The sequence below is a fragment of the Emys orbicularis genome, chromosome 15 (genome assembly GCF_028017835.1).
Source record: "Emys orbicularis isolate rEmyOrb1 chromosome 15, rEmyOrb1.hap1, whole genome shotgun sequence".
NCBI classification, from domain to species: domain Eukaryota; kingdom Metazoa; phylum Chordata; order Testudines; family Emydidae; genus Emys; species Emys orbicularis.
Genome location: NC_088697.1, coordinates 16856624 through 16869186, shown reverse-complemented (window position 1 = coordinate 16869186; position 12563 = coordinate 16856624). Strand labels below are relative to the sequence as shown.

The 12563-nt window shown below is 42.7% G+C and overlaps 1 protein-coding gene across 1 annotated transcript in view; it reads left to right on the top strand.

Moving 5' to 3' along the window:
* CCDC15 (coiled-coil domain containing 15) overlaps nt 1-12563 on the top strand; it is a 42474-nt gene that overhangs the window by 11956 nt on the left and 17955 nt on the right. The window contains exons 3-7 of the mRNA XM_065417215.1: nt 2160-2309; nt 3277-3486; nt 5427-5543; nt 7861-8025; nt 11008-11127. Of these exons, the coding sequence (XP_065273287.1) occupies nt 2160-2309; nt 3277-3486; nt 5427-5543; nt 7861-8025; nt 11008-11127 (762 nt within the window). The remainder of the gene's footprint in view (nt 1-2159; nt 2310-3276; nt 3487-5426; nt 5544-7860; nt 8026-11007; nt 11128-12563) is intronic.

Sequence of the window (12563 nt, the reverse complement as noted above, 5' to 3'; positions counted from 1 at the left end):
ACCTCTTATACCCGCTGCCCATGTAAATACACACAAAATTCACAGGTAGGTTAGGTGTTGCATTCAGGTATGGGCAAAGGGGGAGGGATAGCTCAGTGGTTTGAGCATTGGCCTGTTAAACCTAGGGTTGTGAGTTCAATCCTTGAGGGGGCCATTTAGGGATCTGGGGCAAAAATCTGTCTGGGGATTGGTCCTGCTTTGAGCAGGGGGTTGAACTAGATGACCTCCTGAGGTCCCTTCCAACCCTGATATTCTATGAAAAGTTCATAGATTCTGGTATATGTTGCAGCATTGTTAAACACAAGTATTTGGTGCAGTCATATGCACTGATGTACAATTCTTATATATCATAAGAGCATGATGCAGAATTAGGATACTTGTATAATGACACTACCTATGGAAGTCAGAGACTGGCATCGTTCTAAGTACAGAACAGTGTTGCTCTAACTTGAGGGCCTTTTTATCTTCTGTGTTACAGATGGGTCATTGACTAAGGCTTGATATACCATAAATTCCTCTTCACACTTTAATGAAGCTGCGATCTGTTCTAGCTCTCATTTATTGTGTGTTATGTAGGCAATTTGTATTGTATTGCAACAGCAGTGTAATGTGGTGATGTGCAGCCTTGCTGCTGTTAATATTCAGTTGTTTTGTAGTTTTCTCTCTAAGCACATAACTTGAGTTTTATAAAATTTATTGAAAGCTTTTCATAATGTTTGATATGTCTCTAAAAAGCAGGAAGCCTGTGGATGGTCTCAAAAAGTGTCTGTCAAATAACTTGATTTCATCCTTTTCACCAGAAGCTGTTTACTTGAGCTCATTTTGTTGGTGATGACGAGTAGAAATGTGTTAATACTTTGGATTGGAATTCTTTTGCTCAGTCTCACTCTAGCTGTCCTGCGTGCTCCTCTTCCTCCTTTCCCCCTGTAATAGAATACACTTAGTATAAACAAATGTAAACTCAAATAAATACAAATCTAGTCAAACACTATTAAACCAATCAATCAATGGAGGCACTCGCCTGTCACTTACAAGTCATCCCTGTTCGTTGTGTGTGTGTGTGTGTTTTCTATCCCTTTCACTATCCTTTCTGTCTTGTCTGTTTAGGTTGTAAACTCTTTGGAGCAAGAAACATCTTTTGCTCTGTCTTTGGTCAGTACCTAGCACAATGGAGCATTAGGGCCTCAAAACGCTATTCTAATACAAACAATCAGTAATAAGAATTCATTCTGGCCCTGATGGAAGGAGGGTGTACAGTGAGTATTTTGGAGACAGTCTTAGAAGTTGTGCTTCTGTTGTGGTTTTATGTGCTGTGACTTATGTATCTTTGTACTATACATCAAGCTTCATGGAGAAAGGTAAATCTAAAAGAAAATGCCAGGTTTTTTTTTTCTTTCTGAGTTTTCTTGCAATTTATCTAATTTGGGTTTGTGGTGTTGAATGCCTGCTCTTGGTGTGGTGCTAATGTTGAATTTAGGATATTTATACAAGTCATATTTGAAGCTAATGTTGTTGGATGAATGGTCCTCATAGGTGCAAGTGAGAAACTTTAAATTGCTGATTTATGTGAGTGTTTGTTTTCCATCAGATGGTGAAAATACTGTGAGAAGAGCAGGTCTTGCTTTATTTTGGCCCCGTAAGTTAGTTCCCTGACATGTTCTAACAGATCTGGGATGGGTACATAAAACGTTGTTGAAAGACCGATGTGGGACTTGCACTGGGCCTTAATGGAGACCACAAGGGGTGTCAACCCTCAGTTTTCTGATTCGGGTTTTATGGCTTCTGTCAGTCTTTCTGAAAGCAGCTTCATGTCTGATTGCTCCACGAGTTGCTTTATTAAACCTGCCCCTTTTCTTTCCTTTTTTATATTATGCATTTTAAAGGGGGAAAGTAAAGATTTCCACTTTGTAACATGATCTTCCCAATCCATCCGTGCAGTTGTTACTAGATTCACAGAACAATCTGTGTTACACTGTCACAATTTTAACTAATTGTGTTTATCTTTAAACCAGAACATTGACACACATCCCTTTCCCTAGAGATACTGCTTGTCTGTAGGTTTATGTACAGGTCCCAGAGAGAGAGAAGCTGAAATCCAGGCTGTTGTGACACTGCTTGGTGAAAAAGCTAATTTGAACATCTCCTTTAACCTGTTCCAGGCTTCAGCGTTTCAGGTTGAAGAGGAGCTAAAGGAGCAGCAAAAGGAAAAAGAGGAAAATCTGAAACGCTTCCAGGGGGAAGTGAAGCAGAGGGTGAATCAGCAAATCAAGATGAGGAGAAAGCAGCAGCTCCAGAAATCCTGTGAAGCGGTAGGGCAAACCTGTATCAACACTAGCCTCTATCTGCTCTGATTTACACAAGGAGCCTTGCTTAGATGGTGACACTGCAAAAGCAAACGTTCCTGTGTAAATACAACCACTATTTATACAATCTTAAGGCTTGTCTCTTAAGAAAGTCAGGAAATTTGCAATTATTTCCACAGCTGCTTTGACTCTAGGCATATTGCACAGACTTAATGTCTGTCCAGAGATCTATGTCCTAGTGAAGACCACCAGGGAACTCCCCACTCACAACTGAAAACCATTGCTGAGGTGTCTATTACAGATACGACCCTTGCAGGATTCCTAATGTTACGTCTTGTGCACTAGTTTGTGACTGGCTGGGAGTTTCCCTAGCTCTGTATTTGGGGTCTTTCAGGTACTGGTAGTTGAGCATGAGCCTCCTCAAGTGCATGTTCCAACCTGCAGTACCTCTAGAACCTTCCTAGCTAGTTTCTTCTGACTGCAGTGTGCAGTGGAGCAATCTGCTTGAGCTACATGTCGCTGGGCTGGGCTGGGCTAGCTCCTTGCTCTCTTCCCTATTCTCCTGCCTTGTCAGCAGAGGAAGAGAGGAAGAAGAAGAAAGAGGTATTGCCTCTGAAGAGCCATACTTTTGCCCTGCTTGTATCTTTGAACTCCGGCAGGAGGGGATGAATGAGGAAGGGAGGTTAGCATAGCAATTCCCTTTAATAAACTTGTTGCACATGTTCAGTTCCATGAGGGGTCACCTTTGTGAGGGGGCACTAACCTTCAGGTGCACTCAACCCTTGAGTGCATAGCCACAGGGGGGGGTGTAACCTCAAAAATCCATCTGCTACTGCTACCTTTCTGTCATCACATGAATGAAAATTCCACAGGCAGCAAACTGTCAACACGTGCGTGGATTTACTCAATGAGTGACTTCGGTAAGATGGTTGTTCTGGATTTGTGTGGGTTTTTTTCCCCCCCATCACTGCAGGCAGAAAAAGAAAGCTCTGTTGTGATGCGATGTTCGGATTCTGCACTGCACTTGACCCCTAAGAGGAATACGTGTGTGTATCGAAGTAATGCAGCATCTGCCATCTGCAGTTCTGGTACCAACTTGATCCCTGTGCAGCAGCTTCGTGCCAGTTGGGAGGAAGAGGGAAGAGAGAAGCAAAGCCAGTTGTTCTATCAACAAGCCAACACAGTGAGTGTTTATTGACGGCCAACAATCTCACAACCTCCATTTGTTGTATGCCCAGAATGAAAACATATTTTCTGTAACAAATAGCATTAAAACTTCCCCAACTGCGATACAGAAGCACTCTGTTTTAGAAATGAGCTTGCATATCATGAACGTAAAGCCTTTGCAGAGTACTCTGACACTTAGAATTACAAGGGAAGCATGTGTGTGAGTTTTATTGTTATAACTGGGTCATTACATTATAACATTACAATGCTTTACTTCTCTTACCCTACTTTTACCTTTTGTACATCTCACTCGTGACACTTACCTGTTCTTGAGGTGGAAGATGATGGTATGTTTTGTGTTTTTACTCCAGTCTCTCCTTTTATGGACTGGATGTCATTGTGTGTTTACCATCACAAAGCATTGAATGTAAAGTACAAAGCTATTATATAGGGAACTTTTTTTGGATTCTTGATATTGTTGAGGTTCCATTTAGCCATAATCTCAGTATTAAAACTAACAACAAATATCCCTATTAAGAATGCTGCAATTAAATTTGATCCATCATTAGTTAAAGGGAATGCTTGCATCTCCGCTAGTGAAAAACCTCTAAAGAAGTGAAGTAAAACCTCCATAAAATAAAGGTTCTTCCCCATTGGTGTGTGTCATTGGGTAGAAGGCACTAGATGGAGTCCTCTCCCCACTGACAGTCTGACTATCCAGGAACAAAGGTGTGAGATAACTAAAGCCTTGTGGAATGTGTGAGGTAGGGGCTAGCTGCCTTTTTAAAGTTCATAACAATGCTTGTGATTTATCTTGGCAGTTTAAAAAATTACTCACTATCATCCCATGTGTCTGTGCTTGAGTTTAACAGTTCAGTTCCCAATCCAAATTCAGTGAAGTTTAGAGGTATCTGGGGCTTTGGTTCAGTGCGCTCTCTAATTATGGTATCTTTCTGTATCCTAAGCCCTTAGACCTGCTTATATTAAAACAACAAGAATAAAAAAAGAAACCACCACTCTGGGTTAATGTTGCTCAGTGTCTGTGTCAGTATATAGGACATTCAGAACTGGATCAGCTGGATCAAGGTGGACATCCAGCTTCTGGTACTGGCTTCTAACAGATATTTTTTTTGGGGGGGGCAAATCCCTCCTCCCTCTCATGCACAGGTTACTGGTGGTAAGAGAATTGAGGCTAAATTGACTAAAGCACAGGTTTTTCTCTGAGCTAATCACACAGCACCTGTGATTGGGTAGCAGGAATGGGATCTAGAATGTCTCATGTCTAGACCCAAAGTCCAAATCTAAAACAGGTCAGTAGGAACCAAAGTCAGGCTGTGACAGCTTTGAGGCAAGTGAAACAAACTGTTGGTGATCACATACTAATGGGCCACATCCCTGGCAATCATAACAGACTGGTCAAGGAGTGAATTGGCCATAAACGAAATTTTCTTTTACCAAGAACTGCCCTATGGATTAGACTTGAGGTATGCTTGCAAGGCACTGCAGCTGCCGGTCACATACCTGTCAGTGGATTACCCCCAACAGTCAAGCAACTGATACTTTGCCTGAGGGCGCAATGGAGCGCCAAGATGACGTTGGCCACTTTGAGTGACGACTATTTTCAGCTGTGATGTCTTCTACCTTGTGATGAACCTTTTGGCCTTCTCCTCATTTGTAGCAGCAAGCTATCACTAAACTGTCAATCTGTTAGCACTTTAGAGTCTTGTGGCACCTTTAAGACTAACCGATGTATTGGAACATAAGCTTTCGTGGGTGAATACCCGCTTCGTCAGACGCAACGAAGTGGGTATTCGCCCACGGAGGCTTATGCTCCAATACATCTGTTAGTCTTAAAGGTGCCACAAGACTCTCTGTTGCTTTTTACAGATCCAGACTAACACGGCTACCCCTCTGCTACTTGTTAGCACTTTGTTGATTTGTCTTTCTTACTGGCAGCTTAGCAAAACTATGAAACAGGTCCGTCGCCGGCTAGCATCTTGCAAAACAGTGCCCAAAGGAGCAGGCCCACCCGAACTTCCAGGAGGCGTCTGGGGTGTCAGCACAAGCAGAAATGTAAGTGAGGGGCTGACTCGACTCAGCTCAGCCACTAGTAGAGTGATCATAAATTATTTGTTGCACTGTGTGAAGATCCTGAGCCCTGTACAATCAGCCAACTGCACAGTGCAGGGGATCTTTTCAATAAAGGGTAAAATAAAATGGGTTATTGCTGTCACTTAATAATTATTATCCCATATGTTTAAATTCACTGGGGTTGAGAGACCCAAGGAGATGCCTTTACAGTACTGAGTAGTGTGCCTAGACTGTCTGGTTACTTTTTTCTTCCCCTCTTATTACTATTCATTCAGGTAAAGCAAGCTCCACTGAAAACCACATGAAAAGAAACTTACTGAAACAACCACCATTAAAGTACTATCATTATTCAGAGCAGGACTGTAAAGATGGCTCCTTCTTGCCCATCAGCCCTGAATACACAGGGGGCAGATATGCCAATGCTCTTCACTTCTGTATGAGCAACCTCCTTTTGCCCTGCAGAGCCAACAGTTGAGAGAGACTCCAGGTCACTTTCTTCTTCTTTATCCACTTCCAGGGCTAGCATTTTAAACAGCATCCTATAGCTGGGGGGGGGGGGGGGGGGGGGGGGTGTTTTGTTTGTCGGCCTTCCAGATCAACATTTCCTTCTAGACCCCTCCTTTTAAAATGTGGAGTTTGCTTCCCAAAATGACACTAGCCCAAGGCTCAGGGCTGGCCCCATTCAGTCCTGCCCAAATGATGGGTAGAAGGTCTGATGTTATGTGACCTAGCAAGACACCCTCTTCCCCCCCCCCCCCCCCCCCCACAACCCGTCCCTCCCAAAAGAAACCAAAACAGTGCTTTATACCATTAGAAAATTGCAAGGGGAGGTTGTCAGTTCCTAGCTTCCCAAAAGGCCCAATTTGTTTTAGAAGGCTTTTAAAATACACACTTTCATGTAGAGCAGGGGTTTTCAAACTTCATTGCACCACGACCTCCTTCTGACAACAAAAATTACTACATGACCCCAGGAGGGGGGGACCGAGCCCCACCATCCCAGGCGGGGGGGCCAAAGCCGAAGCCCGAGCCTCACTGCCCCAGGGCCAAAGCTGAAGCCCAAGGGCGTCAGCTCCAGGCAGGGGACCTGTAACTTGAGCCCCACCACCCTGAGCTGATGCCCTTGGGCTTTGTCTTTGGCCCTGGGCAGTGGGGCTTGGGCCCTGGGCCCCAGGAAGTCTAAGCCAGCCCTGGCGACCCCATTAAAATGTGCTCATAACCCACTTCAGGGTCCCAACCCACAGTTTGAGAACCATTGATTTAGAGAGATGCTTCTGGGTCATTGAGGGAGTTCTTTCGACATGTGCACTATTGGGCTTGTGGTGCTCAAGGACTTTGGCTTTATGGCGGAAGAGCTACAAAAGTAGCTTAACTACTGCCGTATCCTAATCAAGCTGTTTATGAACATGTTTCTCTGAAAGCCATGGTGCATGACCGGGTGAAGCGGTACAAATGTTTTATTGGCACTTTTTTGGGATGCTAGTGGCCTCAGTGCTCATAAGTAACGCAGTCATTACATGCATAAGCCAATAAAACTCTGTCTCATCTCTTGCCATGGTGCATTCTTTATTGGTCTGGCCTGTTGCAAGGTTTCAAGAGTGTCTTTTTTCGTCAAGCATAGAAACAGCAAAGTAGAACAAATCCTGAGTCCGTGATACCCTGGGTCTGCATTTTACCTACCTTCATTTTCACAGATGCCCTTTAAGATCTACTGTATCTTCTGATATCAAGAGTCTAAATCAATATTCGGCCTGCTTCTCTGTGAACACCACCTCTCTATCTTCCATGGCCTGATTAAATGTATTGAACACTTCCATGTTCAATAAAAGAATTACCCACCAATTCTTGTTCTAGGTTTTTTTCAGCTTAAACTAGAATCTGTTGTTGTTAGTGTGTTGCTGTGCATAGCATTGTTGATCCCCTGTTCTAAGTATAGAGAGAATCTGCAGCAGCAATTAGCAAGTGTTGTCTTTTTTTTTTTTAATGTTTACATCTCCTGCAACTGCAAAATGACATGCACAGAAGACCACTTCCTTTATTCCCACCAGCTAGTCACTTTTGCACCTTTGACAAGGTTGTCCACCACTTAAAATCTGCAGTGGCACTATTTCTTGCTCATTCCCCTCTACTGAAGTTTGAGCATGTCCTCTTTACAACGTGCCTAGTCTCCACTGACCCAGAGAACAAGTGTCCTCAGGTTGCTCTTACACCCAAAGCTTACAGGGGTCTTATATTCATGAGCTGCTCCTGCATTGAAATAATGCAGTTAAGTTTAAATCTCACATTTTTCCCCCCCCCCCAGAAACCAGTGTCTCACAGGCCAACTCCAGTGCATGGAGAAGAGTGTGAGGAGTTTCCTCTGGCAGGACATCATGACCTTCCCGCTGAACTACAAAACCAGGCAACAACCAAAAATCAGGCTGAGCAGGGTGATGACAACTTGTACTACAAACTAGAATTTGGAAAAGTAAGACATCTAAAATCCCAGACCTGATGTGACTGAGGCTGGGTCAGCCAGTCCTGGCGTCCCTAATTCTTGTTCTAAGTAAAGGTGGTTTCTGGTCTTTAAGACTGCTGTCCCAGAACAGCTACTGTCTGAGCAGTGGTGATGCCCTGTCAGTTGACCTCCTAACCTGAACTCTAGGCTCCAGATACGAGTTCAGACTTCTACTTTGACCTCTCTGTGGTAGTGACTTTTTTTACATGGGTGTCTATTCACTTGAGTCACTAAACAGCAAGTAGCTATTTAATTTTTTTATCACTGCCATTTTAGGCTGGAATTGAACCCTCGATTACGGGTGAATATTCCATGTGAATCTGGGACAGGTACTTGTGACAGCATATTTAATGACTGGAATTTTTTTTTTTCTGTTTGCAAACAGGCTGATGTATTTATATAAGCATTTGTTTGAATTTGATACTTTATGCAAACATTTCACCCAATGGGTTGCTTATAAATTGTTTACTCAAAAATGGGAGCATTTACTATTTGTGCCAAGAATGGTTATATTAGACATGGGATGTTCTTATTTTTTTGATCCATGATTAGTTTATAAATAGTGAAGCAAGAGGACTTGAGCAAGTTCTGTCTGCTTCAAATACTTGCCTAAGTATTTGTGAGACTTCCACATCCTGAAAATATTCTTGTAAACAAGTATTCACTGGTACAAATGTTTGTGAAACTTAAAAATTGTGGTGAATATAGCTAAGAATATGCACATGTAATTGAACAGTTTGCAAGTAGCTTTTTGCAGTATTTGCACAGCTTTTGTGCTATGTCCCATTACCAGCTACCAGAGGTCTCCAATCCCACTAAATTCCGTTTTTGATTCTTAAACAATGGTTCTACAAGACAGATTGATGCATAAGTGGCCTTAACTTTGCAAGAATGAACTGAAAAGTAATATTTCTGGCAGGACCCAAGTTCAGAGTTCATGTAAGAGTTAACCCAAAGTAAAACAGAAAGCTGCATTCCTATAGTAATGCTCTGAGGGGAAAAAAAACAAACTCCAAGACAGACTTATCCATCCATAATAGGTGAGCACACAGACAAGAGCTTTGCCCTTAGTCAATCAGTGTTTGTACAAACTTTAGTCACCTTCATTAACATACAGAAGTCCACAAAAATACACATTCCCAAACCTGATTCTTCAGATAGCGTGCTGAAGAGTCTCTTCTTCACTAGCATTCTGCGTGCCACCAATTAGACAGGTGTAGCTGAACACATTGAATCTGTATATACAAACTTATTCCTAGATCATGGAATTATTCAATTTGTATTGAAAGGGCTCCTGTGGCTAAAGCATCACACTTACAACTGGCTTCACACAGATATGTCTCCGAGCCCTTATGGGGAAAAGAACATAAGAAAGATGGGAGGATGGTCGTGATTTGGCCACTGTACGAGTGCAATGGCTTTACCTATTAAGATGTCTGCAAACCTCTTAAAGTCCTTGATCAAAAAATCCCCATCTTTCAATGTGGAAGCATGACCCTGCAAACTGTGAACTGCATGAGTTTGCAGGATCAGATCAAAGGGTACGTCTTCACTACCCGCCGTATCGGCAGGTAGCAATCGATTTATCCGGGATCGATATATCGCGTCTTAACGAGACGTGATATGTCGATTCCCCGAATGTGCTCACTGTCGACTCCGGAACTCCACCAGAGCGAGCGGCGGTAGCGCAGTCGACGGGGCAGCCGCGGCCGTCGATCCCGCGCCGTTTGGACCCCAGGTAATTTGATCCAAGATACTTCGACTTCAGCTACGCTATTCGCGTAGCTGAAGTTGCGTATCTTGGATCGATTTCCCTCCCCCTTTCCCCCCAGTGTAGACCAGCCCTTAGGTGTGAATGGGGGGAAAAAAGGGAAGTTAGTGCTAGTGACACTGCAGGGTCAGATGTAGCGTTTTTGGGGACCTTAACTGTATAGCTCCATGTTTTAAAAAGTTTTGAATTTCTCATATTTTTCACCAAGACATTCAGTTTTGGGTAACTGCAATGCTCTTGTAATGATTTTTGTCCTTATTATAAGTATAGAATCTCAATCTTAACTGCGTCTTTAACACATTTCTGTCTGTGAATATCTAATAAAATAAGTCAGATATACTTTTTTTTTTTTTTTTTTACACATGTAAGAATCCTGTACTGTGCAAAAACATCCACTAATTTTCACATTAATTACATAAGAGTGTCCATACCAGGTCAGACCTATGGTCCATGTAGCCCAGTATCCTGTCTTCTGACAGTTGCTAGTGCCAGTTGCTTCAGAGGAAATGAATACAACAGAGCAATTTGTTGAGTGATCCATCCACAGTTGTCCAGTCCCAGCTTATGGCAGTCATGTTTAGGAGGAACCAGAGCATGGGGCTGTGTTCCTGACCATCTTGGCTAACAGCCATTGATGGACCTGTCCTCCATGAATTTATTTAATTCTTTTTGAATCCAGTTATGCTTCTGGCCTTCTCAATAACCTCTGGCAATGAGTTCCACAGGTTGACTGATTTTTTTTTTTTTTAAGATATATTGTGCACAAAGCCCTGTAAGGGTATTGCACAATTTCTGGGCTAAACTGGGGCAACTTTAATTTCCAAAAATGATTATAGCCGTGAATAAAACTTCAGTTTGTTCCAAGCTGAGATTTTTATTTTATGTTTCTGTCCAAAACAAACTTACCTGGCAGTTTTATAAATGCCTGATTGTAGAAATGCAGATGTTTTCTCAACAATAATAGTGGCACCAATGATCTTTCCTGTGTGCCATGCATAAAATTATCAGCAATGTTAATGCCCCATATTTTGTGTTTTGTATGAATGGTGTACAGATCTTGTGTACTTAGTCTAAAGACCAGTGTTACTGCTATAAACTTCAACAGAAGTCTTTTGACACTCTGGCTTATTGAAAGTGCTGAGGCCAATCATGTCTTGATCCACTGCCATATTTTTTTTCAGCTTTATAATGGATTAATGAGGGCGTCAGACCCTGCTGGCCCGTCTTCAGGATTAAGCACTGATTTCCAAGCTCCCCTTGTACTTTGGCCTGGGATAGACAAAGAAGAAACCAAGAAACAAGTATGTCAAATAGCATAAAGTCTTACTTATATTTTTGGCATCTGCGTCTGAATTATACCAAGAGCAGGGCACATTAGGAGACACTGCTGTTTACTGTGAAACCCCAGAAACTGGCATAATATATCCAAGCTGGTGGCATAGCTGCCAATACTGTATAATACTTATTAACACCCTTAGGGCTGTTGGTTGACTTCATACATGGAATCGTTGGGGCAGTTGGAACCATAACTACGTAGTCTCGGTTGGTGAGATAATCCCTGCAGGATCCCAGCATTTAACTTACCACGTACACTGCCACGAAAGACGTACAAAACCACTGAAACACTGCATTCCAGGAGGAGCAGAGTACATGCTCAGCCCATGGGGATTTCTGTTCTCTTGCCGTTTGTCTTCTTTCTAGGCTCCCTTTTTAGTTGCGAGGGGGGCATTGATACTTGTCTTTTGTTGGACCTTTACTGAGGTCATCCATTATAACAAAATAATTGTAACTGTACCGTGCAATGAATCTATAACCACTGTCTTAATGAAGCACCCTCAGGGTGCTTGGTATTGTACAATACACAGGATGAGCCATGCTATCACTTAATATTTAGTGACTATTAAGTACAGACCATGTGATTGACACTGCACCAGACACATCATGCTAGTCCATACCTTGCTGCGCTTACAGCCTAGAAGACGACAACCTCTGGGAGACCCAAAAGAGAATTATTTTAGTAGGTGCTTCTCTCTTTCCCCCCCCCCCCCCCATTCCCCTTCACTGTCCACTTATTTTAATGTAACATTTCCCTCTTTCACTTGTGGGCCTTGCCGTATTTTATACATAAGCTTCAAATGATAAACAATTTGCTTTTATTCTTAAATTATTTTAACAACTTCTTACCAATTACTTCACAACCACTGAACCCCCTGAGGTCCAAAGAATCTTTCCTTCATCGCTTCCAAATGGTCTCGCCCCTCTGAATATCAACCCTTCTGACTTGTTCCTCCACCCATTCCTCTCCGCTTACTGCTCTCTCCTGTTCAGCCTCCCATTTCTTTTCTCTTTCACACTCTAAAGCTTGATTCCTCCATTGCAAGCCTGCCAGTATCTTGCACGCCATTATTTCTAACTTCATGATCACCCAAAAGTTCAGTCAGCTCAACTCTTAGCAGAGGGCCTACCTGGGAGGAAAACCCTATATAAACTGTGAAAATAACAGTGCATCAAATGCAGCACGTGACTTAGAAACCAGGTCTTCTTTTAGATACATAGAACAGTTCCCCACCAAGGAAGGATTCACTTGGGTTTCTATGCCATGTGCAGTGTTTGATGTATGCTCAGCAGGCCTCTGTCCTGAGTCTATTTCTAGACTCTGTCTGCATATAGGGTTTCTTTCCCATGTGAAAGATGAACTAGTTCAACCTGAAGTTATGGGCTTGATGGAGGAATCACT